The sequence below is a fragment of the Erpetoichthys calabaricus genome, chromosome 6, assembly GCF_900747795.2.
Source record: "Erpetoichthys calabaricus chromosome 6, fErpCal1.3, whole genome shotgun sequence".
Classification (NCBI taxonomy): domain Eukaryota; kingdom Metazoa; phylum Chordata; class Cladistia; order Polypteriformes; family Polypteridae; genus Erpetoichthys; species Erpetoichthys calabaricus.
In genome coordinates, this window is record NC_041399.2 from 198,368,695 (window position 1) to 198,395,819 (window position 27,125).

Here is a 27,125-nt window from a genome sequence, read left to right on the forward strand (position 1 = left end):
CATGGCTGCTCCCCCGGAACAGATGCAGCAGGGGCGTCCCTGCCGGGCATGGGACCTGGCTGTCCTTTACAAAGGGTAAGTTAGAAATGGGGCAAAAATGATTGAAATTAGTAGGATCAGCATTAGGTTTTTTCAGTATTGGGGTTTTAGCAGCAGTTTTAAAAGATGAGGGAATAATACCAGTAGTAAGAGAAGAGTGAATGATGGCAGAAATGAGAGGGACTAAAGAGGGGAGGCAGGCTTTAACCAGAACTGTAGGCAGGGGGTCCAGCTGACAAGTAGATGACGTAGATTTGCAGATGAGATCTGAGATTTCAGAGGAAGTGGGAGGCTGGAAAGAAGAGAAAGAGTGAGTAGGCGAGTGTAGTTCAGAAGGAATACAGAGAGGATCTGGACCAAGGTGCTGATGTATCCTTTGGATTTTCTCATTGAAAAAGGACATAAGAGAATTACAGAAAGCAGTTGAGTAAAGGTGAGATGGTAAAGAGTCTGGAGGTTGTGTAACATTATTAAGTAAAGAAAACAAAGACTTGGTGTTACCTGTATTACAAGTAATTAACTGAGTGTAATAATTAGATTTGGTTTGAGCTATACAATCCTTGTAATAGAGTAGATGATTTTTATACATCTCTTTGTGGACAAAGAGTCCGGATTTTTTAAACAACCTTTCAAGTTGCCTGCCCTTAGCTTTCAGAAGCCGAAGTTCAGGCGTAAACCAGGGGGCCGAAAAAGAAACAGATCTGTTTTTTAGCGGAGCAAGAGAATTAAGAATACCATTAAGACAAGTGTTATAATATGAGACCAGTTCTATGGGAGTGGATAAATTATAAAAGTCCATTTGGGAATCAATTCTAGAAGACAGCAAATTCAAGTTAATATTCTTAATGCTACGAAAGGCTATGAGACGTGGAAGCTTAGGAATAGAAAAGGTAAGTTTGGCATTGAATGAAAGGAGAAAATGATAGATAGATAGATAGATAGATAGATAGATAGATAGATAGATAGATAGATAGATAGATAGATACTTTATTAATCCCAATGAGAAATTCACAAAGTGATCAATAAATAAAAATACAAAAATAAAAGTAGAAAAGTACACATACACATACAGTCATACACGGAGCTGCTGAAAAAGGCTGCCACTCTTGGCGGCGCCGGATGTAATAATGGTCGGTTATAGTGAGTTCATCTGCTGTAAGATCAAAAGGAACAACACCAGAGCAGCAGATCAGGTCCAAGATATGTCCTTTACAATGAGTAGGAACATCAGTGTGCTGCTGGTATCCAAAATCCTCCAGGCAAGATAAAAAGTCTCTAGTGAGAGGGATATTGATATTGTCCAGATGTATATTAAAATCCCCCAGCAGAATTATATTTGGAGTAATTGTAGATAAATGGGTAAGAAAGGTAGCAAGATCGTTCAAAAAATTGTTGTTTGATTTAGGAGGACTGTAGACAGTTGCAATGATGGTAGGAACTGGCCCAGACAGTTGACACACAGTTGATTCAAAAGAGCTAACAGCAGGAGCAGGCAACGGCAGGACTTTCCACTTCTCGCAATAAATTATTGCGACACCTCCTCCATGGCCAGAGGCACGGGGTTGACAAGTGTAAACAAACCCCTTGTATTCATTAAGTTGTGAAAAGTCTTGAGGTTGCTGCCAAGTCTCGGTTAAACAGAGAGAATCAAAGTTATGGTCAATGAGGAGATCCTGAATGAGATGTCCCTTGCTCGTGAGTGAGTGGATGTTCCATAGACCAAAGCTGACAATGCCTGACAGAAGGGGTTAAAGGCAGACCACTAAAAGTTGAAGCCTGCTTAGGGAGCACAACTTGGGTCTTGTGAAGACCAGAGGCGCACCTGCCACCCCAAACTGGCACAAATGCAGGCAACGAAACCAGTTCATTCCAACACAAAGCCTTTTATTCAGGGAAAGGCACCCCGACCCAGAGCAGTCTCCAAGGACTGATACCAACAGTCACAAGAACAGTAAAACTCTGTCTCCTTCCTCCAGAGCCCTGCGGCCTCCTTCATTCTCCACAGACAAGCTTCACAAGCTCTGTCCTCTGACTCTGGCTTCCCTCTGTGAGGCTCCACATCCAAGAGCCCTCCAAGTGGTGTGTTATGGAGGTCTGGAATTGCTCCCAAGTGTGGCTCTGCAGGTCCCACAGTTCCCACAGCTCCCCCTTGCAGCATCAATGGAACCCAACAGGGCTGTGCCAGCAAATTGTAATTCCTATACCGCCCTGTGGGTATCCGAGGCGCCATTGCAACCCAGGGGGGCTGTCAAGTAACAGTTCAGGGGAGATAGCGCCCTTCGGAAGTCCTCTCCCCCTGTCCTGCAATTTCAGGGGCATCCCAGCCAGGTAGAAGGTGCACCGGCCGCCATCTGTCACACTCTTTATAAATGTTTAGGCTCCCAATGAACGTCTGCAGTTTTTCTCATTGCTTAGTGACTTGCTTTTGAAGTGCAGAGATGAAGACCATGGGGGGATTTTAACATCACTGATAACGTGATGTTAGATAGGAATGGCCTAGTGCCTCATCCCAGCTCAGCAGCTCACTTTTCACTAAAGCTGACCTTTTCGATGTATGGAGGGCATTACATCCAGGAATTCAGCAGTACAGTAATCCCTCACTTATCGCGGGAGATAGGTTCCAAGGCCGACCGCGATAACTGAATTTCCGCAAAGTAGGGACACCATATTTATTTAATTATTTAACGTGTATTTGGACGTTTTTAAACCCTCCCTGTATTGTTTACAACCCACCCTTTACTCTAATAATAACAGGGACAACTGCTAAGCAATATGAAATCGGTAGATAAGTTTACTTCGCTATACAGTAAGTGTACACGTAGCTATATATGACGTGATGATGGTGATGAATATGCTGCGCAGTAAAAATGATGACAATGAAGGTGATGATGACTTTTACTGCGCAGCCGATGACTGTATTTTACGTTTCTTCAGACGGAAAAGCCATTTCCTGGGGCACCTCCTCCTCGGTTTCCGAAGATGTATCCGTAGTAGTAGTAGTAGTAGTAGTAGGAACTGGCTCTTTTTTGCGAGGCTGCAAAAACATAGTGATCGGCAGTTGCTGCTGCTGCTTCTTTTTCAGGTCAAAGAGCAGCTTGTAGGCAGTCAAAGCACCAATCACAGGCCCGATTACAAAGCGGGAAGCTGTGATTTGTCGTCTCCCTCCCATGTAACAAATCACAGTCCGTGTTACAACGCACTTAGTCACCGAACTTGTTTTGTTGTTCTTAGACTAGGAAATACTACTACTATATTTAAAAACTCGCGAAGTCGTGAATCCGCGAAAAGTGAACCGCGAAGTAGTGAGGGATTACTGTACACGTGGGTGAAGGGTTTGGCGGGCTCGATCTCCATGGCGACACTGGGTAGGGTCTATTGCAGTGATCTCAAACTCAAACTCCTGGATGGCTGCAGGTTTTCATTCTAACCCTTTTCTTAACTGGTGACCAGTTTTTGCTGCTAATTAACTCCTTTTCCTTTCATTTTAATTGACTTGTTTTTTAAGTGTTGTTCCTCTGAATTGTTTCATTTCTTTCCTTAAATGGCATGTGACGATGCGGGTTCGATGCATGCTCCCATCATCCGTCCAGGAGCCCTTGAACCCTACACTGTCGGTAATGTTACCGATGAGCTTAGCAGTGAGGCAACAACACAGCAAGGGGATAGTGCAAAAGTGCTTTTATTAAAACAACAACAAAATAATGTCCAAATAAATAAGATGCAGTGATTCAAAAAATCTTCTTTAAATAAATAATCCATAAAACACATGTGGAGGTTTAAAAATCAATAAATAGAACAAAAACAATAATCCTTTAAAAGACAATGAGGTTAACACGTTGGAAGCAATCTCTTTAAAACACAAAGCCCGGTGCGTTCGTCTAACTAGTGACTCTCCTGCTTCTCCCTATTCAGGCTTTGCAGCAGGGGGATACACTCTACCTGTAGCTGACCTTCTTTCCACTTCAGGACAGGTCTGAAGGCCTTCCGATCCCTGGCTTCGGTCGTGCACTCAACCCAGACCGGGACTTGGCTTCTCTCCAACGGCCAGGACTCTCACGCTGGAGATTATCTTCCCAAGTCTCCCGACTCCCGCTTTCTTCAATGGCGAGTCACCTCCCTCGCTAGTCACTCCAGCTCCTCTCAAAATGCTCAGTGGGAGCGACTACAATCAATTGGCCTAGGTGTTAGATAAACACCTCGCTAGAGCCCACAGTCCAACTGCATTCAAGCCTGCTCTCACTCGTTTGCTCGATCTCCTTCGCGCTCTCTCTCTCACACCGGCTTTCTCCTCACTTTCTTCCATCAACCTCCATCTCTTTCTCTTTCTGTTCATTTCCCCCTCTAGCCAACTCATGCTTCTACATATCGAGAGGGCATAGCAGCTGCGGAAAATTAGCAGCCCCAGGAACAATCACGGATGCGGGCAGTCTCTTACCTGTGCACTTAGGTGAGAAATGCCCACATCACAAATCGCCCTGAGAACTGCTGCAGCCACACAACCACCACGCCCCCTCGCTAAGCCGCGAGCGCGGTGATTACAGTAATCCCTCGCTATATCGCGCTTCGCCTTTTGCGGCTTCACTCCATCGCGGATTTTATATGTAAGCATATTTAAATATATATCGCGGATTTTTTGCTGCTTTGCGGGTTTCTGCGGACAATGGGTCTTTTAATTTCTGGTACGTGCTTCCTCAGTTGGTTTGCCCAGTTGATTTCATACAAGGGACGCTATTGGCAGATGGCTGAGAAGCTACCCGGCTTACTTTTCTCTTTCTTTTGCGCTGACTTTCTCTGATCCTGACGTAGGGGGATCGAGCAGGGGGGCTGTTTGCACACCTAGACGATACGGACGCTCGTCTAAAAATGCTGAAAGATTATCTTCACGTTGTGATCTTTTGTGCAGCTGCTTTCTGAAACGACATGCTGCACGGAGCTTCGCATACTTAAAAGCTCGAAGGGCACGTATTGATTTTTGATTGAAAAACAAACTCTGTCTCACTTTGTCTGCTCCTGACTGAGGGGGTGTGAGCTGCCGCCTTCAACAGCTTTGTGCCGCGGTGCTTCGCATACTTAAAAGAAAAACAGCCCTATTGATCTGTTTGCTTCTCTCTATCTCTGTGACATGATCTGCTCCTGACAAGCACTCCTTTGAAGAGGAAGATATGTTTGCATTCTTTTAATTGTGAGACGGAACTGTCATCTCTGTCTTGTCATGGAGCACAGTTTAAACTTTTGAAAAAGAGACAAATGTTTGTTTGCAGTGTTTGAATAACGTTCCTGTCTCTCTACAACCTCCTGTGTTTCTGCGCAAATCTGTGACCCAAGCATGACAATATAAAAATAACCATATAAACATATGGTTTCTACTTCACGGATTTTCTTATTTCGCGGGTGGCTCTGGAACGCAACCCCCGCGATGGAGGAGGGATTACTGTATTTATTTTAAAAACTGGCCTTTGATGGGAGCTGTGGACCCGCTATACCACATGGCACCCAAAAAGAAGTGAAATGTGAAGTGAGGGAGCCAACAGAAGACCAACTAAGTCAGGGCCTCAAACTCCAACCAGTTGCTTCATTAGGCGCCGATTCTTGTTGTTAATTAAACTCATCCTTTAATTCCATGGCTTGTTGTTGCTCTTGTGGTGCATTAGCAGACATTTCTGAAATTGCTGATTTTCTCTTTTCTAAGAGCTCTGGTCAAATGTTTGTGGACCTGAGCAGATCAACATTCCTGAGACCTTCACCTTTCCTTTTTTTCAGATATTGCGTGATGGTCACAGTTTGCTGGTCCTGTTTTGGTTCATTTTATATCTCATTATCGTATGGCTGGTAATTAAGGAAAAAGAAACAATTAAGGTGTCTGAGTCTTCAAGAGCAAGTCAGTGAAAATTAATTAAAAAGAAGTTGATTAGCAGCAAAAACAGGTCACTAATTAAGAGAAGGGTTACAATGAAAACCTGCAGCCACTGTGGCCCACCAGGACCGGAGTTGGGCCCCCTGGTCTATTGTCTCAATCACCACAGCTGTCTTATAGTGAACGCCTCCATTCACCCCTCCGGCTTCTCTGACCACAGTCTTGTCCCTCTCAAAGTTTCCCTTCTGTTTCAAACTTCCTTTCTGGCACTTCAATAACAGTTTACTAAAGGATGTCTGTTTCATCTGAGTTTTTGAATTTTTCTGAAAGAGGTGGAGATTGACAAGTAATTCCAGTACTCATGTGTTTTAACCCCACCACTCAGCCTTCTCCATTCACTCATCCGTAGAACCTCCAATGGTGATGACCCTTTCGATGTTATAGTTGACGGCATTAGAAACTTCGCAACAGAAGTAATGTTTCCAAAGTAATATAAAAATCAAATTTTACATATTCTTGGTTTAGTTTTGTTTTGTAAATAAATGATTGTAAAAAATAATTTCTCTTGCCTGTAGCAGGGTTATAACACATGAGCACTGAATTTCCTTTTCATCTCTGCGGCAGTGGTGGGACTGTTCCAAAACTGAAATCAAATTGCTGTGTCAACAGTACACACAAAATGTAAGGCAGAACATGAATGACAGAGCCGGAGGAGGACATCTTAAAACTCTCTTGATCTTTAGAGAGCTCCTTCAACGATGGTGTTTTTGAGAATTATAAAATGAAGAAACAAGATCTCATGGACTTATTCGACAGACGGGGTACATGGTGCTCTTGTAAATGCAAGAATTCAAGAATTGGCTGAAACGGATTCCCCTTCTCAATACTTTTTTGGACTAGAGAGAAAAAAAGATCGCCGAGTAAAGTGATTCACTGTTTGAAAAATGAGGATGGGCCCATCATTGAGGAAACTGCGCTCGTCAGGGCTCTGGCATGGGGCTTTTATAAAAAGCTGTTCTGAGAGAAAACAAGAGAAGATTCTTCTGAGACCAGGAGCCTCCCAGACAACCTGCCACAAATTCCTGAAACAAAACAAGAGGTTCCGGATGCAAACCTCAGCTTAGACGAGTTGACTATGGCCCTCAGCGGACTAAATACAGGAAAGTCACCTGGAATAGACGGCCTGATAGTGGAGTTTTTTAAAACATTTTGGAATTTATTAGGTGCTGATTTATTGGCAGTCTTCAGGGAGAGCATATTAAATAATGAACTGCCATTATGTTGTCGAAGGGCTGTGCTTCCAAAAAAATCGTGAGTGCGGCCCCCTTCCCCCACCCCACCGACTTTCTCATATACTGAGATAGAGGAAAAGGTCATCAGAACCACTTGCAGTTGCACAATATTTCTCAAATATCATATCTCTTTATTTCTCATCATAACTAATTGATAATATCAATACATAATCTTTTACCTCTATGTATAATCAAACTTTATATTAAAATGATATTTTCGCACTTAGGGAGGTTGGAAACGGTGGTGGAATGTTTTCATGATTACATATGCATAGATTACGTGCAAAGTGAAAAGAGTAATAGTCACCTAAAAACAAAGAAAAAGTGTTAGTATTATATAATATTTGTTACAATGAATTTCTATAGGTAAAACTGCATTTAACTACATTTAATTATGATAATGATGGCGGAAATAAAAAAAAATATATAAAATTAAATGTATTATCTGGAACACAATGGGGATGTAGCAGCTTATTGATCCCATTATATCTTTATAGTTACATGGCATGTTCAGTGTTTACACGTTATTGTTAAACTGATGATGTATAAATTAAAGTAAAATTAATAATAGTTATTGAAAGAATTTGCATTATTTGAATACAGTTTTTAATAACATGTACACATTTATATTTCCATGATACAAAAAATTTGGATGGTTGTTTAAATAAAGTACTTCTTCCAGTTGAGTAATTTTTCTCAAATTTCTTATGTTTGCTTTTTATTATTATGCATATCTATACAAAATTTGAATCATCTGTCTGTAATTATAACTGTAGTTTACTAAATTCTCAAAAGTATTCAGTTAAAGTGCCACTTCTGGTTGCCGGAAGTGGCCCAACAGTTGGTAGGATTCCTTATTATTCATATAAAGCTGATATACAAAATCTCATTGACTGAGGTCTTTGAGCGTCTTTGAGTTATCATGCTTACACACAGACAGACATAATTTCAAAAATGGTATTTTCGGACACAGGAAGGTCTAAAACATCAAGATTCACCAAAATCTCGAGGTCAAATTTTTTCAAGTTTCCTATACTTTCTCTATACTGTGTGTACGAGAAAGTGAAAATGAGATCTGTCCAACCTTAAGAACTGGTGTCCCATTAGCCTTTTGTGTACGGATTATAAAATTGTGTCCAGGGCCCTGACTAATTGCCTGCGGAGGGTAATGGGATGCGTCATCAGGCAAGATCAGACCTACTGTGTGCCAAACCGGTCCATTTTCGAGAGTATATTTCTAGTGCGAGACTGAATTACGGCTTCAAAGCATCTTGGTTTAAAGACAGGACTGATCTCTTTAGATCAAGTAAAAGCTTTTGACAGAGTGGATCATAAATATCTTTTCAGAGTCTTACAGTCTTTTGGGTTTGGGTGCTCCTTCTCCAAATATATCAAAATCCTTTACACAAATGTATTTGGCATCTTGAAGATTAACAGTGCCCTGACAGCTCCCTTCTCTGTCACCAGGGCTGCTCTGCTCTTTATCCATTGAGCCCCTCCTAGAGCAGTTCAGACGTCATCTTTCCAGCCTCAGCATCCCTGTTTACCCCACTACATGTTTCAAGGTCTTTGCCTACGCAGACGATGTGACTGTGTTTGTGTCTTCTTCATCTGAGGTGGACACTTTAGTCAGCTGCTTAGATGTTTTTCAAAGATTGACGTCGGCAAAAGTCAATTGGTTAAAGAGTAATGCTTTCTTGGTGAGTGACTGGTGACTCACACCACCTCTGGCTCTACCTTAGACCTCCAATGGAACAAGAACATCTTTAAGTACCTGGGGTTTTTTTTAGGCAAGGATGGCAATTGGGTGGGGTGGACAGATATGATACACGCTAGGCTGAACCATTGGAAGTGGCTCGTGAGGGACATTTCTTGCAGAGGCAGGGTGTTAATTCTAAATAACCTGATTGTCTCCGTGTTTTGACACATACTCAGTTGTGCTGATCCACCAGTAGCACTGATGAAATCCATGCAGACGATCATCCTTAACTTTTTTTGGGACAGTATGCTCTGTGTCCAAAGTGGTGTGCTGCACCTACCAGTGGCACAAGGAAGTCAAGGACTGATTGACATCAGGAGTAAAATGGAAGCCTTCAGGCTCCAAACGCTGCAGAGGTTGTTCCATGGCCCAGAAGACCTGTCTTGGAGAGATCTGGCATTTGTACTCTTACACAAAGTGAACGGGTTGGATTTTGATAAATGGCTACTCATCTTAGACATTTCTAAACTGACTTTATCATTTTTGCCAAAATTTTATCAGTCCATGTTGCTTACTTAGCATCAGTTTATGAGAACTCGCTTTGTTTTTGGTAATCTGCCTTTCCAAATCAGAGGTTCCTCCTAAAAGCAATGCAGTGACATTCATGTGTCTGGTGATTCTTCTTGTGAAGTCAGTAGATGGACTGGGAGAGCATGGGGGGTCTTGAGGTCGCTGGAAAGGGGTGTGTGACGCTTTCAATATCTGTGCGAAAAAGATGAAGGTCTTTAGAGTCCTGGTGCTTCCTGTCTTGCTATATGGTTGTGAGACATGGACGCTATCCAGTGAGCTGAGATGAAGACTGGACTCCTTCAGTACTGTGTCTCTCCGGAAAATCCTTGGGTACCGTTGGTTTGACTTTGTGTTGCTCACGGAGTCCCGAATGAGGCACATTACCTGCATTGTGAGGAAGCGTCAGTTATGGCACTACGGCCATGTGGTGCGATTCCCCGAGGGTGATCCGGCTCACCAGACCCTCATTGTTGAGGTCAAGGGACACCCACGTAACACCTGGCTGCAGCAGATAGAAGGTCATTTCTGTAGGGTGTGACTGGACCACTCGTCTGCCTGGAGGCTGGCCAACCAGGATCCTGAGCTGTTTCGTCGGGTGGTGGGTGCAGCAATGCACTGTACCAGCTCCTGCTCCTCAACCTGACCTGCTGAAATCTCCTCTGCTCTGCTCTTATTATTTCACCTCAGTCCTTATTAACTCTTTGAGGGCTGAATATTTTTTCCAAAAAACTCAGTTTTCTGAAAAGCACACATAGCAATGGTTTCACACATAAGTCAACATAAAACATCTGTTGCTATGTGCTGTGGCTGCTGTTGGCATATGTTCGGCATCTCTGGTGGCAGTGGCTGCATGTCGATGGTCAGCAGGAATGCACGGTGGGCCAGCTGCCTGGCTGTCTTCACAGAAACAGGTGTATGGTGGTGGCGGTCGCAGTGTGACGCAATCTGGTTTGTACCTCTTGACATCATTAAGTGGTGGTCCTACCAGACAAACGCTTCTGCAGGTGCATCAGCTACACAAAAGTGTTCAGTACCACAATCAGCTGAGGACCGATCAGATGATGCTGGTACCTCACTTTCGCTTTTGATATCCATCTCCAGATCACTTGCATCATACTTGGAGTCCAACAAGTCAGAGTCCTATTCAACGAAATTACATAAAACGTCCATGGAGTATTTTGCTTTGCATATTCGCTTTGGTCTCTCTCCAGATGTCAGTACCATTTTAGAGGTTGTTTGCTCTTTGCTACTCATGCATGCTTAGGGAATCGAGGTTAAATCAACAAACCTATGTAACTTTACTTCTAGCAAAGAGTCAAACTAAAATGTAAGGGTGAGTTTTGTTGCAGTTTACAGCTGATTACTGTCCCCTACTCCTGAATTTTGACAAAAGTCGACATCAGCCCTGAAAGAGTTAAAAACAGAATCACAAAGTTTACCTGTCTTGTAAATAACCACACTGGCACATGGCGCACTCCAGCACACGTCACATCAATCCTGGGAGTGAGGTCTGAATGGCTCGTACGCCAATTTCTTTGCCAGTTTAAAGAGGCCTTAGTCACCTTAGGCGCAGGGTCACTATGCCAGAGTGTCTGTCCAGACAATCAGATCTTTGACTCGGATGTTAAAGAGCTTGGCATTCAAGTCAAGCCCAACGTCACAGACTGCACCGACTCTGAGATCTGGCAGTTTAACAGACAAACAGTTTGATACAATGGGCAGTAGTAGGGGAGTAATGTAAGTATTAACTTTCACATGAAATTGTTACTTATTTATTAACTACGTAATACTGCTGTGTTCATGTTTCCTATATCTATCTATCATATAGTGCCTTTCATTATCTATCTTTTATATAGTGCATTTTATATCAATATTATGAGCAGCAAACCACACTACATATTTCAATACAGCATCTTTAAAAGGTTACTATATCAAAAACTGAAGTGTCCTTTAAATTCCTTGGTACACAACTGTTATTTATTGATGACAGCCCTGTGAGGATGATGTGTTTTGCTTTATGCAGTGCCTTCAGTACCATCCAGCCATCCCTGTTAAGGAGTCAACTCTGAGACTTACTGGTGGGTGAGCCGGTGGTGTCCTGATGATGGAGTATCTGTAAGCAGACCACCGTGTGTGAGACTCATGGACTGTGTGAGCAACACTGGAGCACCACAAGAAACAGGCCGGTCTGCTTTACTCTTCACTCTGTACACCTCTGGCATTAAATATAACAGAAGGTCATGTCACCTGCAGAAATTCTCAGATGATTCTGCACTTATGGGGTGTATTGATAAGGGGGGATGAGACAGAAGAGAGGAGTCAGGGGGAGAACTTTGAGAATCGTCTGCAATTCAACATCAGCAAAACCAAGGAACTGCTTATTGATTTTCAAAGAGTCTCTATGTCCAGTCAGATTCAGAGAGTGGAAGTGCAGGTGGTACACTGCTACAACTACTTGGGGGTCCACATTAACTCTTTTAGAGCTGATGTCGACTTTTGTCAAAATGCAGGGGTAGAGGACAGTAATCAACTGTAAACTGCAACAAAACTCGCCGTTATGTTTTAGTTCGACTCTTTCCTAGAAGAAAAGCTACATAGCTTTGCTGATTTTCTCTACTCGTGCGTGAGTAGTGAAGAGCAAACAACCTCTAAAATGGCATCGACATCTGGTGAGAGACCAAAGCGAATGTCCAAAGCAAAATACTCAGTGGACCTTTTACGTAATTTCGTTGAATAGGACTCTGACTTGTTGGACTCTGAGTTTGATCCAAGTGCTCTGGAGATGGATATTGAAAACGAAAGTGAGGTACCAGCATCATCTGATCGGTCCCCAGCTGATCGTGGTGCTGAACACTTTCGTGTAGCTGATGCGCCTACAGCAGCGTTTGCCTGGGAGGACCACCACTTATGATGACAAGAGGTACAAACCATATTGTCACACTGCAACTGCCACCACTCTGCCCACCTGTTGTGCGAAGACAGCCAGGCAGCCGGCCCACCGTGTATTCCTGCTGATCATCAAGGTGTCCCAGCGCAGCCGATGCCAAACATGCGCCAACAGCAGCCACAGCACATAGCAACAGACGTTTTATGTTGATTTGTGTGTGAAACCATTGCTCTGTGTGCTTTTCAGAAAACCGAGTTTATTGGAAAAAATATTCAGCCCTCAAAGAGTTAAGGACAGGCTGGACTGGTCTCGTAACACAGAGGAGCTATTGAAGAAGAGGCAGAGCAGAGTCGAGTCTTTTTTCTTGGGAGACTGTGTTTCTTTAATGAGGAAAATGACATCCACCACATTTGCTGTAACTCTGTGATGGCCAGTACGATCTTCTATATTGTGGAGGCCCACCGAATCAACAAGGTAATTAAAAGGGCAGTCTCAGTTATGGGATGCACTCTGGACCCCCTGGAGGTCGTAGTGAAGGAAAAACGGAGTGCCATCATGAACAAAGCTACACATCCTCTCTCAGACACACCAACAGCCAAGAAATTATTCAGCAGAAGTGTGTCAAGAAATGTTACTAGGGGACCAGGGGTCACCAACTCCAGTCCTGGAAGACCACTGTGGCTGCAGGTTTTGATTGTAAACTTTTTCTTAATTGGTGTTCTGTTTGTGCTTCTAGTTAACTCCTTTTGAACTAATTTTAACTGACTTGTTCTTGAAGACTCAGACCCGTTAATTGTTTCTTTTTCCTTAATTAGCAGCCAAACAATAACGAGATACAAAATGAGCCAAAACAATTGGTGTCCATCATACAATATCTGATAATAAAGAAAGGTGAAGGTCTTAGAAATGTTGATCTGCTCAGGTCCTCAAAACATTTGACCAGAGCTCTTAGAAAAGAGAAAATCCACAATTTTGGAAATGTCTGCTATGGCACAATGAGAGCAGCAACAAGCCGTTGAATTAAAGAACGAGTTTAACTAACAACGAGACTCGGCGCCTAATGAAGCAACTGGTTGGAGTTTGAGGCCCTGACTTAGGTGGTCTTCTGTTGGCTCCCTCACTTCACAATTCATTTCGGCTTAAGGAAAGAAAAGAAGCAATTCAGAGGAACGATGAAGAAATCTTAAAAAAGCAATTTAATTTAAGTGAATTCACAAGAAGTTAATTAGCAGCACGAACAGGGCACTCATTAAATAAAAGGGTTAGAATGAAAACCTACAGCCACGGTGGTCCTCCAGGACCCCTGTTTTATACCAACACCAATACATCTATACAATGCCCTCACTGGGACTGCCAAGTCAGACGTGCTCTTCCTTTTTAGTCATTCTTGTGTGTTTTTTGTTATATTTATGTACATATGCATTTATTTATTATTTATTGAGCTTCTGTAAAAAGCCAAAGTTGTATAAGCACTGACAGCTCACTGGCCTCTTCCCATTCTGTGCCCCTGGCAGTCATAGTTTGTGCTTCACGCACCTGCCATCGTTGTCGTATTGTACAAAGAGCCCCTTCATCAGCCGCCACTTCCCTACACACTCTTATCTTTTTTCCTGGTCTTCATGTCATTCTCATTCGTGCCTAACACTCCTCTAACAACACCAATGACAGCAGACTACTTGCTTGCTTGATATTTATTGGAAAGACATAAAAACTGTACAGGATAAACCACAGAAGGATTTACAAAACCAGATCTATATAAAGGTCCAGTCATATAATGACCACAGATACTGCAGTTCACGAGTTAAGAGAAGATCCGAGAGGGACAGTGAAGAGGACACGGGGCTGGCGCGGTTCAGTCCACCGCTGCACACGTCTCAAATCTCAACCTATGGAGCAGGTAAAGGAAGGAAACCAGAGTCAGTACTGATATTACCACAGGGTGGCGGCACTAGGAGATACACATCAACTGCAGGGTACAATGGTAACTTTTTGGAAGAGTGGATGTCCTAACACAATCATCACAATCTGAGGCTGTCGATGCGATTCCACCCTTAACCCAATTTCAGTTTGCTCTAGAATGGAGGAGAACAATCCAGAGGACTGCTGATATCACCTCTTCATTGTATGGCCAAGGCCCCGCCCCTTCCTACTATCTATCTATCTATCTATCTATCTATCTATCTATCTATCTATCTATCTATCTATCTATCTATCTATCTATCTATCTATCTATCTATCTATCTATCTATCTATCTATCTTCCTCTTTCTCCTTTACATTAGCGCACACGAGTTCAGTTGTTCGCATCATTCAAGATGTTTGCTGGAGAACCTATTGGCTTATCAAGAGAGCCTGACATGTTGTTTTCTTTATCCTTGTCACCCAGACATTAAACAAAGTCAACCCTGCAGCCCAAAACCCTTTTTCGTTGTTAGTTTTGTTGTCATACCTGCTAGTATCTGCATAATATGTTTTTGAAAATTAGAAATCATAACATACAGGGTGACATCATGCAGACCCTTGTCACAGTTTACCTCCATATTCCACTTCTTCCGCTCCATCTCTCTGACTGCTTTTCCTGTGACATCAGGATTGATTACCAGTTGTTTGGAAACAAATATCAGTCTACACCTCCTTGAAGCTAAGATGGAAGCAACTAAGACAATAATCATTGACCTGCAGTCCAATCCACTGACTAACTCCAGTCTAAACTGAGCATGTTTTTCTGAGGACTACTGGGACTAGAAAATGCCCCTCCAAATCTGTAAAACCAAGACCCTGCACAAAGAATACAGCAGCTGCTTTGTTCACCCCATCCTGATTGGTCCGCCATTAAGTGTAAATATTCCATGAAGCTCTGCAAAGGTAATTCTTATTTCAGAAACAGACAAGTTTTCAATGCATTTTACTTGTACAGGGTGAGCCAAAATGAAGTACCACATTTCTCAAGGTCCATTGCGTGAGGTAGAGGAAGAGGGAGCCGAGTAGTTTGGGGTGGGGGTCCTTTGATAGATGATCCCTTGTAGTTTTCAGTCTACAACATGTCTTTGTCCAGTGTGTACCGTGCTTTTGCTGTCGAAACGTTCTTCAAACACAGTGAATCCATCGTCACTAAGCAACGCACCTTCCGAACGCACTTCAGCATTCCTCCTAATGGTGACATCCCAAATCGGAAAACAATTTCAGTGGGTAACTAAATTTAGACAGACGGGTACAACATTGAAGAGAAAATCTCCAGGCCGACTGTTCAAACACCTGAAATCATCCAATCTGTAAAGGCATCAGTTCTGCAGTCTCTTCTGCCTTAGGCATTTCCAACACGACTTTGAGGAGGAATTTGCATGAGGACCTTAATTGCCATCCATACAAAATGATGGTAGTGGAGGAACTCACTGAGAGACACTGGGAGAGCCGCAGACAGTTGTGCGCCAACATTCAGGAAACCGTTCATCGAGATGCCATCATCTTGTGCGGCGACAAGGCACATTTCCATTTGAATGGTTGCGTAGTTCGCAACTGGGCTGAAACCAACCCTCATAAACTTCATCAGAGACCCCTGCACAGTGAGCGTGTTACAGTTTGGTGTGCCATTGCAGAATTTGCCATTGTAGGCCCTTACTTTTTTGAGGAGGGGGCAGCAACTGGAAGAAATGAACGTGGTGGATGCCTGGTTTCAATAGGATGGAGCAACAGCTCCTATGGCGTGGAGATCAATGCAAGGTTTGCGGGAGATGTTTCCGGGGAAGCTGATCTCCCTGTGCAGCGATGTCGGGTGGCTTGATTTCGCTCCGAACGATATCTTCTCAAGTTGAAGGTATATACAGATCGACCTCAAATTCTTGAAGCCCTCAAGGATGCCATACGCCATGAAATCGCCGCTATTCCCCTTGAAATGGCCGAACAAGTCATGCGAGTGTTCAGAAATCGTCTTGATGAGTGTGTTGCTAATGATGGCCACCACCTTGAAGACATCATTTTTAAAACACAGTGAAAAAAATGTATTTTGTATTCCCTTTTTTGTGTCGGAGTGAAATTTATTTGATCTTATAGCATTTTTGTAGAATAAACGCTTGAAATGTGCAGTACTTCTTTTTGGTTCACCCTGCAAAACATCAGTGTCATAGCTTCAGAAATGTTCAGTTTAAAGATTCTTTTTTAACTTTAGCCTTCATTTTTAACTTCTTGTTTTCGTTACCCTTTGGTCTATTTAGATTTTACCGTGTTTGCCGCCTCATGTTGCTGTCTTTCTGGTTGCCTCTGACTTGCTTGTCCTTGACATTTCAGGTTGGCTGCTAATTACGAAGAAGCATCAGGATTTTTTTTTTTTTTTTTGTAAAGGACCAGGAGAAAACCGTAAACTGGAGACGTGCAAGGATCTAACACCAAGAACCAAACTAGATCTAGCGGGGACGAAACAAAAATTGAACTCGAGAGTTCAGAAAATCTGTTAAACGATTGTATGTATTTTACCAACATTTATGCAATCTTGGATACAACGGCACGGACACAATAATATTTACAAGGTTGTGTCCATGGCATCACATGTAACGCAACCTCGGAGAATTCTGGGACTCATTGCCATGACAACAATCAATGCAAAGCTGAATTAAGATCCCCCACAAGCCCCTGGGAGACTTAACTCCTTGACATGGACTTGATCATTCTTTCAACAGTGCAGCATGTGGACCCTGGATTGTTTAACACAGTGCAGTATTTCTCACTATGAGATTTTGTCATGAGGCCCAATGACGATGTATAATTTGGATTAAGCGTTTCAAGTAGGCATGAGAAGAATTCAGTAAAGAAGCCATTCACAACAAAAGGAATCTCAAAAGAGGAGTCCATTTGGATTGGAAGAGATTGTGAGATGAACATCAAATTGGTCCAGCGGTGTCAGTTTTGGAATTGCTGTTATGTCATGCAATAAAATAGCAGAATTCTTTGATTGGCCAGTAAATCTGAATCTCCAGTTCTGACAAATCCAAGACCCTGGTGTGGCCCCATAATAATAATAATAATAATAATAATAATAATCCATTACATTTATATAGCGCTTTTCTCAGTACTCAAAGCGCTATCCACACAGGGAGGAACCGGGAAGCGAACCCACAATCTTCCACAGTCTCCTTACTGCAAAGCAGCAGCACTACCACTGCGCCACCTGTGAGGACAGCGTACCAGAGAGTCTTTCTTTCTTTCTTTCTTTCTTTCTTTCTTTCTTTCTTTCTTTCTTTCTTTCTTTCTTTCTTTCTTTCTTTCTTTCTTTCTTTCTTTCTTTTCTACTATGTTGGGGGGCTCAGAAATTCTTCAGAACATTTTCAGCCTGGTTAGGTGGCCTTGCCTGCCTAACTTGATGTGCTGTCACTGCCGCCCTTACTGTGTTGAGCAGCAGGAGGTTTCAGAATGAGGGGTTTACAACTCACCATGACAACGACTGCACTGGCAGCTTTGGATGACTGGCAGGACCACCGTCTCGACCTCTCCACTGTCACACTGCAGGCTGATAAAGTGCACGGGGTTCTCAGGGTCCAGTTTGTAACTACAACATTCGCACAGCACCTCAATGTACGGCTCCTGAAAATAAAAGGAAGACCAGGAGAAATCAAGTGACGGTGGAACCGGATGGCATAAGCAGAAAGTCAAGCAGCGAGGAGTTGGTCAAAGAGAAAAACACAATCAAAAAGAGGGGAGGCACAAAAGCACATGCTAGAATAAAGAAAAACTTGAACATGCTGGAAACTAAATAGAGCAGGTGGGTTACTCAGACTACTGGCGTATGGCAGCACAATTCTGGAGAAAAATAGCAGCCTAAGCAATAACAACATTGATGTGTGTTAAGGTAATTGGGGATTCCCGTCAGAGTCCCATACAAAAATGTTAGGTACAGCAGAACTTTAGAACAGTTGTGATGAGAGCAGGCCATTCCACCCAATGAGCTCATCCATCCTATTCGCCTCAACTGTCCAAAATAACATCAAGTCGAGATTTGAAGGTCCCTAAAGTCCTACTGTCCATCACAATTCTTGGCCAAAGGCTCTCTTTGTGTGAAGACACATTTCCTAAAATTTGTGCAGAATATACCCTTAAGTTTCTATCCATATCCTATTGTTCTTGTTGAACTCTGGATCTGCGCTGGTATCCAGAAGGTTGCCGGTTCAAATCCCCATCACCGCCAAAGAGAGATCCTACTCTGCTGGGTCCTTGAGCAAGACCCTTAACCTGTAATTGCTCCAGGGCCGCTGTACAATGGCTGACCCTGCGCTCTGACCCCAAGGAGTATGCAAAAACTAACAAATTCCTAATACAAGAAATTGTATAAGGCGAAATAAAGAACAAAAAAGTAATGTCCTGGATCCACTGTACTAATTCTTTTCAAAATTTTAAACATGTCAGTCATGTCCCCTCTTAATCTCTGTTTGCTTAAACAGAAAAGTTTCATCTCCTTCAATCTCTCCTCATAGCTCATACCTCTCAGTCCAGAATCAGCCTAGTCAGTCTGCTGTGGACTTTCTTTAGTCCTGTTGTCTTTTCTTATAATATGGAGACCGACGTGATCACAGCACTCCAGATGAGCATTTCATTTGTGTATTCCTGTCACAGTCGTCATCTCCATATTACAAAAAACTGCAGAGGCACTACAGATAGTACAGTCTGTTTTTGTGAATGTTACTTTTATCATTATGACGTCAATATGCTGCCTTTTTATGCATTTGCTTTATCGCAGGGGCTGCCTAATTGTTTATTTTTATTATTCAAGCCATGGAACCTGTAAAGACAGTTATTATAATAAAATACATTTAAGAATATTTCAGTGCCTTTCCTCCATATCCTCATGCGTCTGAACCTTTCTTGACTGGCGCTCCCTCTCTCGCCTGCTTCCCAGACTGTCATTTTGAGGCGCCTTTCTCGCCTCCTGTCTGTTTTTATGCTTTCTGTCTCTGAAGAGGACTCTCAGCGTGCCTCCTACACCTTTAATCTTCCTCATATGTCCCACAATCACACTTTCTCTTTCAATCATGTCACCAAAGCCAAACTGACCAATCACATCACATCCAAAATGACCAATCAGATTGCTCTGAGGGACCGGACACACACACACACACACACACACAGTCGATTACTGTTGGTGGTTTATTTCCCTGGCCAATCCATATTACTAACCGAGAATGGTAAACCGGATGGCATGGACGCAGGTACACGGCGATGGGACCATGAGACGTACTGCGCAGGCGCGTACAGCTGAACTAACGGAAATAGCAAATAAAACAACCGCCATATTGTGAGTGGCACTACTGCTGAGTGAAGTTAGGAATAATACTAACCGAGAATGGTAAACCGGATGGCATGGACGCAGGTACACGGCGATGGGACCATGAGACGTACTGCGCAGGCGCGTACAGCTGAACTAACGGAAATAGCAAATAAAACAACCGCCATATTGTGAGTGGCACTACTGCTGAGTGAAGTTAGGAATAATACTAACCGAGCATGGTAAACCGGATGGCATGGACGCAGGTACACGGTGATGGGACCATGAGACGTACTGCGCAGGCGCGTACAGCTGAACTAACGGAAATAGCAAATAAAACAACCGCCATATTGTGAGTGGCACTACTGCTGAGTGAAGTTAGGAATAATACTAACCGAGCATGGTAAACCGGATGGCATGGACGCAGGTACACGGCGATGGGACCATGAGACGTACTGCGCAGGCGCGTACAGCTGAACTAACGGAAATAGCAAATAAAACAACCGCCATATTGTGAGTGGCACTACTGCTGAGTGAAGTTAGGAATAATACTAACCGAGCATGGTAAACCGGATGGCATGGACGCAGGTACACGGCGATGGGACCATGAGACGTACTGCGCAGGCGCGTACAGCTGAACTAACGGAAATAGCAAATAAAACAACCGCCATATTGTGAGTGGCACTACTGCTGAGTGAAGTTAGGAATAATGTGCTGCTTGGGATTGTACAAACAGCTGAACGCTTTACACCAAATTCAAACACAATACAGCTCAACGATACACACACGAGCCCACCTGGATAAGATCAATGAACGCAGGCGCCTACAACAAGCGTCAGAAACTGCGGAAGCAAAGCAGGCACGGGTTAAGACACTACGGGTCCGCGGAGGTCCACAAAGATAGTACGGAATATATAAGGTATTGTAGCATAATGTGCTGCTTGGGATTGTACAAACCGCTGAACGCTCTACACCAAATTCAAACACAATACAGCTCAACGATACACACACGAGCCCACCTGGATAACATCAATGAACGCAGGCGCCTACAACAAGCGTCAGAAACTGCGGAAGCAAAGCAGGCACGGGTTAAGACACTACGGGGTCCGCAAAGGTCCACAAAGATAGTACGGAATATGTAAGAGCACACCGATCAAAAAAAAATCAATCGTGTAAATTAAAAGCACATGGTACACACAGATCATGTGCTCTCAGCGCATAGAAAGCGTATAACAAAAGGTGATTAATCATCAGAACCAGGTGTAATTGAAAAAATACCAGGACAAACTGAGGTCTGAAGATACACATGCAGACAAAGCTGCACAATATGAAAGCAGTAAAATTCAAAAGTATTGTAGCGTCCCGCCCAGGTTGAGGGCTTTTTAGTTTTAAGTGCGTCCACTATCATTAGGATTAATGAATATCATTTGCTGTCATTGTCATTCACTTAACTTCCCTGAAGAAACAACTGGCAATACAACTAATGAGTTAACACGTTGTTGTCAAAGGGGTCAGGTTACACTGCCTCCTTTAGATGAATATCCTGAATATCTACGGATGTTTCTAACTAACAATGTACCCGAAAGTAAAAACATTATTGACTACAATACATCCTACAATAGTTCATGCACTTTATCAACGATTTTACTACAAATGTTGTGTATAAACGAGTATTCCAATAGGTCCTTCTAATGTGCCATGCTATGGGTTCTTTACTTCCTTTGTTCGTCATCTACACCTTTATGATTCGATATATCTCATACATTCATCAATGCATTTCGGGTTACCCAACCCCGGGGGTGGGCGAGCGAAGCGAGCAGGGGGCGGACCCCCCTTGTAGGCTACAGAATTCCCACCACCAGCATTCCATCCTTCAGCAGCAGATATGTCAAGAAGCTAACCTTGCAATGGACCAAAGTGGGGTTAGTCGTCCTACTTCTCCCTAATTTTAGACTCAGATGCAGGGCCAGCAAAGTCACCATGTCACAGGTGACAGGAGGTGCAAAAGTTACTGCCGAGATCTATCCTTGGAAAAACCATTCATTTTTCTACTATACGTTGATTATCACAAGTAATTTCACACAAGTAGAAAATACAGTAAAAAAACCTTATTAACTTTATATTGCAGTGAATACTCACCTCAAAAACTACAGTAGTTGAAGAGTGACACTGGCCACGGCAGTAGGTGACCTCCACATTGTCCAGATGACAGTCCCCTTTGGTGACATTCCTGATCTCAGAATATCTCTGGCAGACCGGCAACGGCTCACCTGCATACACATCAGTGAAGAGTTAAAAGTGTCAGAAAAGCTTATCAGAGGATACATTCTCATAATTTTAAGAAACGTCTCAGCGAAGACGTCACAAACCCTTTGACAGGAAGCACAACACTAAAGCAAACGGTCAGCCACATTGAAAAACAGGTCTGGAGTACAAATATCAGGCTGGTGAGTTTTCTTCACAATTCAATGATGTAAACTCCACATTCTACATGTATGTACAAGTTAATACAATATAAATCCCACCGTGTGCTGTTCAGACAGCGTCAGGCCTGATGGAATGAAAGGTTTGAAAAGTCAGTAGTCGATGTGCTCAGCACCTGCACGTCTGTCCAAGCAGCGTGCGTCATATGGAGTCTCAAACATGTGACTCGACTGATACCTGTGGGCTTATGTGAAAAAGTCTTAAAACGGGCGAGACCACTTTATTCCACACTGACTATAAGTGCATTGCGGGCATGGTGCCCAATGGTGGGCAGTTTGAGACTATTTTGATTATGTCATATGCTGTGTGGGATGCGATTATCTTTCCATCCATCAACATTCTAAGCCCACTTTATCCTGAGCAGGGTCGCGGTGGGGGGCTGGAGCCTATCCCAGCAAGCATAGAGAGTAAGGCAGGGACAACCTCTGGACAGGGTGCCAGTGCATCGCAGGGTGAACAAACTCACGCACAAACACACACACACACACACCAACTTAGCATGGCCAATCCACCTAACCTGCATGTCTTTGGACTGTGGGAGGAAACCGTTACACCTGGAGAGAACATGCAAAACTCCATGCATGAAGGACCCAGGACATGAACCCTGGTCTCCATACCTGAGAGGCAGCAGCACTACAACTGTACCACCATAACTAGGACATCCTGACATTTGTAGTAGTACATTTAACTTAGGAAATAAGATCATATATAACATCCATCCATTTTCCAACCCGCTGAATCCGAACACAGGGTCACGGGGTTCTGCTGGAGCCAATCCCAGCCAACACAGGGTACAAGGCAGGAACCAATCCCGGGCAGGGTGCCAATCCACTGCAGGACACACACCAAGCCCAATTTAGAATCGCCAATCCACCTAACCTGCATGTCCTTGGACTGTGGGAGGAAACCGGAGCACCCGGAGGAAACCCATGCAGACACGGGCAGAACATGCAAACTCCACGCAGGGAGGACCCGGGAAGCGAACCCAGGTCCCCAGATCTCCCAACTGCAAGGCAGCAGCGCTACCCACTGCGCCACCGTGCCGCCCATATATAACATTTAACTTTATATTTAGTTCTCCAATAACAGTTTACGCATAAGATGTTGTATTTCCTTTTGTCAGATATTCACCCATGACCATCAATGATTAACTATTTTCGCACTTTACATAATACTTGAAAGCAGAGGTGGGTTTCTGAACCATACCATTTATCTGTATGCTGACTGCTGTGTTTGAAACGCTTCACAGTCATTATATGTAAATGAATCTTGCTGATTAAAGGAAGTGCTCTGTTAGATTTCTTCAGTCTGCCATGCTGCACTAACAAGAGCATGTGGGACTCCACCTGTATCCTCTTTAATAAAACCCCTGTGTGCGTCCAGGGGTGTCCGAGTGTGTGTGTCTTCTGGTGAAGTGCGCATGCGCGGGGCCGCGCATCGCACCATGCCCCACGCATGCGCACAGCACCGTGGACGCACACACACTGGAAGCTGGGCACACAGTGAATGGCCTAGCCGCGGCCGCGCATGATAAGCAAATAAAGGACATCATTGCTGGGGAGAGTGCTGATTGGGTAGTCGCGGCCGCGCACATAAAATCCGTTGCTGGGGAGACGCCACGCATACAATAATCAGCTGCACGCCAGCACAGATTAAAATACTTGCTGGGGAACTGCACAGTACTTGCAGGGGAGACGCCACAGGCACGATTATCAGCTGCACGCCACACATTACATCAGTTGCTGGGGCTGATTGCCCACTGTTGTGACAGAAAATTAAAGGCATATGACGGACATCAAAGCCAGTATTACTGTCTTACAAGAACAGAATGAGGTCAAGGTCCCTTAACATTTAATATAGAGTGTTTCTACTAATGTTTATGCACTACTGTTCTAGCGTCCGTTATTGTAACGGGTCTAGTGTGTAAATAAATGGCGACCATGGTTGGAGTTCATATCACATCAAAAATATTCATACATACACACACACTAGCTGTGCTACCTATGTTGAAATCTAAGTAATCAACATAGTCTCCAGCATTAGCAGTGCATCATGCAATGCATATGTCTCTGTTATATGCCATCTGGTATGGGATTTGTAAAATCAGTGTTAATGTTTGTGATGCACCATCTGTTAGAATGACAAATGCAATACATTACTAAAATGATGACAGTTGGGAGACCTGGGGACCTGGGTTCGCTTCCCGGGTACTCCCTGCGTGGAGTTTGCATGTTCTCCCCGTGTCTGCAGTGGGTTTCCTCCGGGTGCTCCAGTTTCCTCCCACAGTCCAAAGACATGCAGGTTAGGTGGATTGGCGATTCTAAATTGTCCCTAGTGTGTGCTTGTGTTTGTAAGTGTCCTGTGGTGGGTTGGCACCCTGCCCGGGATTGGTTCCTGCCTTGTGCCCTGTGTTGGCTGGGATTGGCTCCAGCAGACCCCCGTGACCCTGTGTTCGGATTCAGTGGGTTGGAAAATGGATGGATGGATGAACTATTTTGGGATTTACTTAATTCCTAATACAGAGGTGTGTTTCTGTACCATACCATTTATCTGTGTGCTGATTGGTGTATTTGAAATGCTTTGCAGTCATTATATGTCAGTTATCTAGTTGACTAGATTTCTTCAGTCTGCCATTTAGTTTAGATTTGTTTTCACTTTGATATGAAAGAGTCTTGTTCTGTTGATCAGTGTCAAATAAGCCAAATTAAATCCACTGGGATTCAACGTTGTATAACAATAAAAAGTGGGGTGAATACTTTGTGTAGGGCATTGTACTTCTGCATTTAAAGTTTACATGGGATTAAACACTGCTTAGCCAATGCATTGCAAAAAAATAAAAATAATAATACATGACATTCTGAAGCTTTTATACTACAGAGAGGCAGAGGTTTTCCTTTGAGTGTGTTATCTGGTGAGCACAATAAATATTAAATGTTTTATGTGCTCTCCATGACTAGTAGCTGCCTTGTGCCTGATGTTGCCTTCACAATCACAGTATACAGCAGGGGTACTCAGTTACGGTCCTGGAGGTCCGCAGTAGCAGCAGGTCTTAATTCCATCCAGTTTTGTAATTAGAAGCCGGGCCTAGCGGATAATGACACTTGGTATTTAATTCTCTGGCTTGTTAATGCTTTTGTTCTTCCGAGACAAATCTTTATGACATTATAGATTTTTCATTTTCTGAGAACGTTATCCGTATGTTTTGTGGTCCCGTACAGATATGTATCACTTGTTCTTTCCCTTCTCTCTCATTTATTTTAAAACTAACACCGATACTTCATGATGGATGTACACAGATTTAAATGGAAGCATGTTAGCTGGAGAGCTGGTTCCTGTTTCATTTGTGCCTCATTATTAAGAAAACAGGAGACAATTAAAACCCAAATGCAGCTCTTTAAAACTAAAATTGGCATTTATGGGTTCTGAATCGTAACAAATGAGTTAAATAAAACTAATCCCAAAAAAACACATTGCTTTAGTTGTAAATAAGTGAAAACACTGGAGAAAATGAAAACCAGCAGCCAGTGCAGAGCTCCAGAAGTGGAACTGAGTGTCCCTGAATACAGTATGTTAACTTCAGAAATGAGGCTCTAATGTGAAAAAGTAAAACAAAACTAGTGTCTCTGCTGTTAAACGGTGGAGGTGTCATCTGAAAGTGTTCACTTCCACCTTCATATTTAGGAGCATCTGCATATAATGCAAAACGTACCCACAGTGCCTGCCGCGTCTGTCTGTCCGTCTGTCTACATGAAACAACGTGGCTCTCGGTAGACTAATTTGGTTAAAATTTCTAGCGTTTATTCTTCAAAGAAAGTTACATTTTTGTGAACCATTAAAAATGGCCTCTGTTGACATGACTCTGCCTTTAGCGCCTGTGCCCACCATCTATCTCTGTGTTTCTGAAGTCATTTTTCAGTTCTTACTTGGAAGTTCCTTCCTGCAGACCGGGCAGCATTGTCCAGGTTCTTCAACCTTCACCTCTCCCTGTGACAGAGACACAAAAAAAGTTGGTTATGTTACTGGCGGTACTCTTGGACAGGCTTGAAATAAGAAGCTGCCCTGTTGTGATCTAGTAATGTTATACTGTACATCTCACCTCGACACAGATGACTGGAGAACAGTCGTCCTTGCAGATCTTCATCCCGTTCAGGCAATGACATGTCAAGCAGCCTTCGGTCCACTCAGCACCGGCCTACAGACACACAGTGACAGTCACGACCTTCATAATATTTAATGTCACTCCCTGGACTTCGAGGTCTAAACTAGAGTAGGTACAAATTCATCTCAAGATGTTGGGGAAAAGTTATAGAAAAATACAAATGAAAGAATTTTAGTTGATAGGCAAAAGAGGCAACACTACCTACAGTTTCATGTGGTGTTTCACCGATCGAATGTCGCTGTTACTCTCATTTTGAGTATTCTAGTTTTCAACTCATATGCCAATGATGTGCAGGTTGATTGTCCCCTGTGTGAATGACGTATGTGTGTGAGTGACTAACCCTGGAGGGCCCTGTCCATGGATGTTTCCTGCCCTGTACCCAGAGCTGCCAGCAAAAGCACTGTCTGCACCCCTGTAACCCAGCACTGGAAGAAGCTGCTTTGAAAATGTATACATGTACTTAGTTCTATCTTAATTCTATCAGCCGGTTGTGGCGCGCGCCCTCTTCTACGCAGTGGTGTGCTGGGGAAGCAGCATAAAGAAGAGGGACGCCTCACGCCTGGACAAACTGGTGAGGAAGGCAGGCTCTATTGTTGGCACGGAGCTGGACAGTTTGACATCCGTGGCAGAGCGACGGGCGCTGAGCAGACTCCTGTCAATCATGGAGAATCCACTAAACAGGATCATCTCCAGACAGAAGAGCAGCTTCAGTGACAGACTGCTGTCACCGTCCTGCTCCACTGACAGATTGAGGAGATCGTTCCTCCACCACACTATGCGACTCTTCAATTCCACCCAGGGGGGTAAACGTTAACAGTATTCAAAGTTATTGTCTGTCTGTATACCTGCATTGTTATCACTCTTTAATTTAATATTGTTCGATAGATAGATAG

General features: G+C 43.4%; 2 protein-coding genes across 2 annotated transcripts in view; both read right to left on the reverse strand.

Moving 5' to 3' along the window:
- The window catches only part of LOC114653992 (alanine aminotransferase 2-like), a 493,749-nt gene extending 474,929 nt beyond the window's left edge, over positions 1 to 18,820 (reverse strand). The window contains exon 1 of the mRNA XM_051928999.1: positions 18,809 to 18,820. The gene's annotated coding sequence lies outside the window, so the exon portion shown is untranslated. The remainder of the gene's footprint in view (positions 1 to 18,808) is intronic.
- Positions 14,018 to 27,125, reverse strand: part of sspo (SCO-spondin) — a 417,885-nt gene continuing 404,777 nt past the window's right edge. Inside the window, exons 106-110 of the mRNA XM_051928802.1 lie at positions 26,170 to 26,265; positions 25,997 to 26,057; positions 21,729 to 21,859; positions 17,757 to 17,914; positions 14,018 to 14,221 (exon numbers count right to left, since the gene is read on the reverse strand). Of these exons, the coding sequence (XP_051784762.1) occupies positions 14,194 to 14,221; positions 17,757 to 17,914; positions 21,729 to 21,859; positions 25,997 to 26,057; positions 26,170 to 26,265 (474 nt within the window). The 3' untranslated portion in view covers positions 14,018 to 14,193. The remainder of the gene's footprint in view (positions 14,222 to 17,756; positions 17,915 to 21,728; positions 21,860 to 25,996; positions 26,058 to 26,169; positions 26,266 to 27,125) is intronic.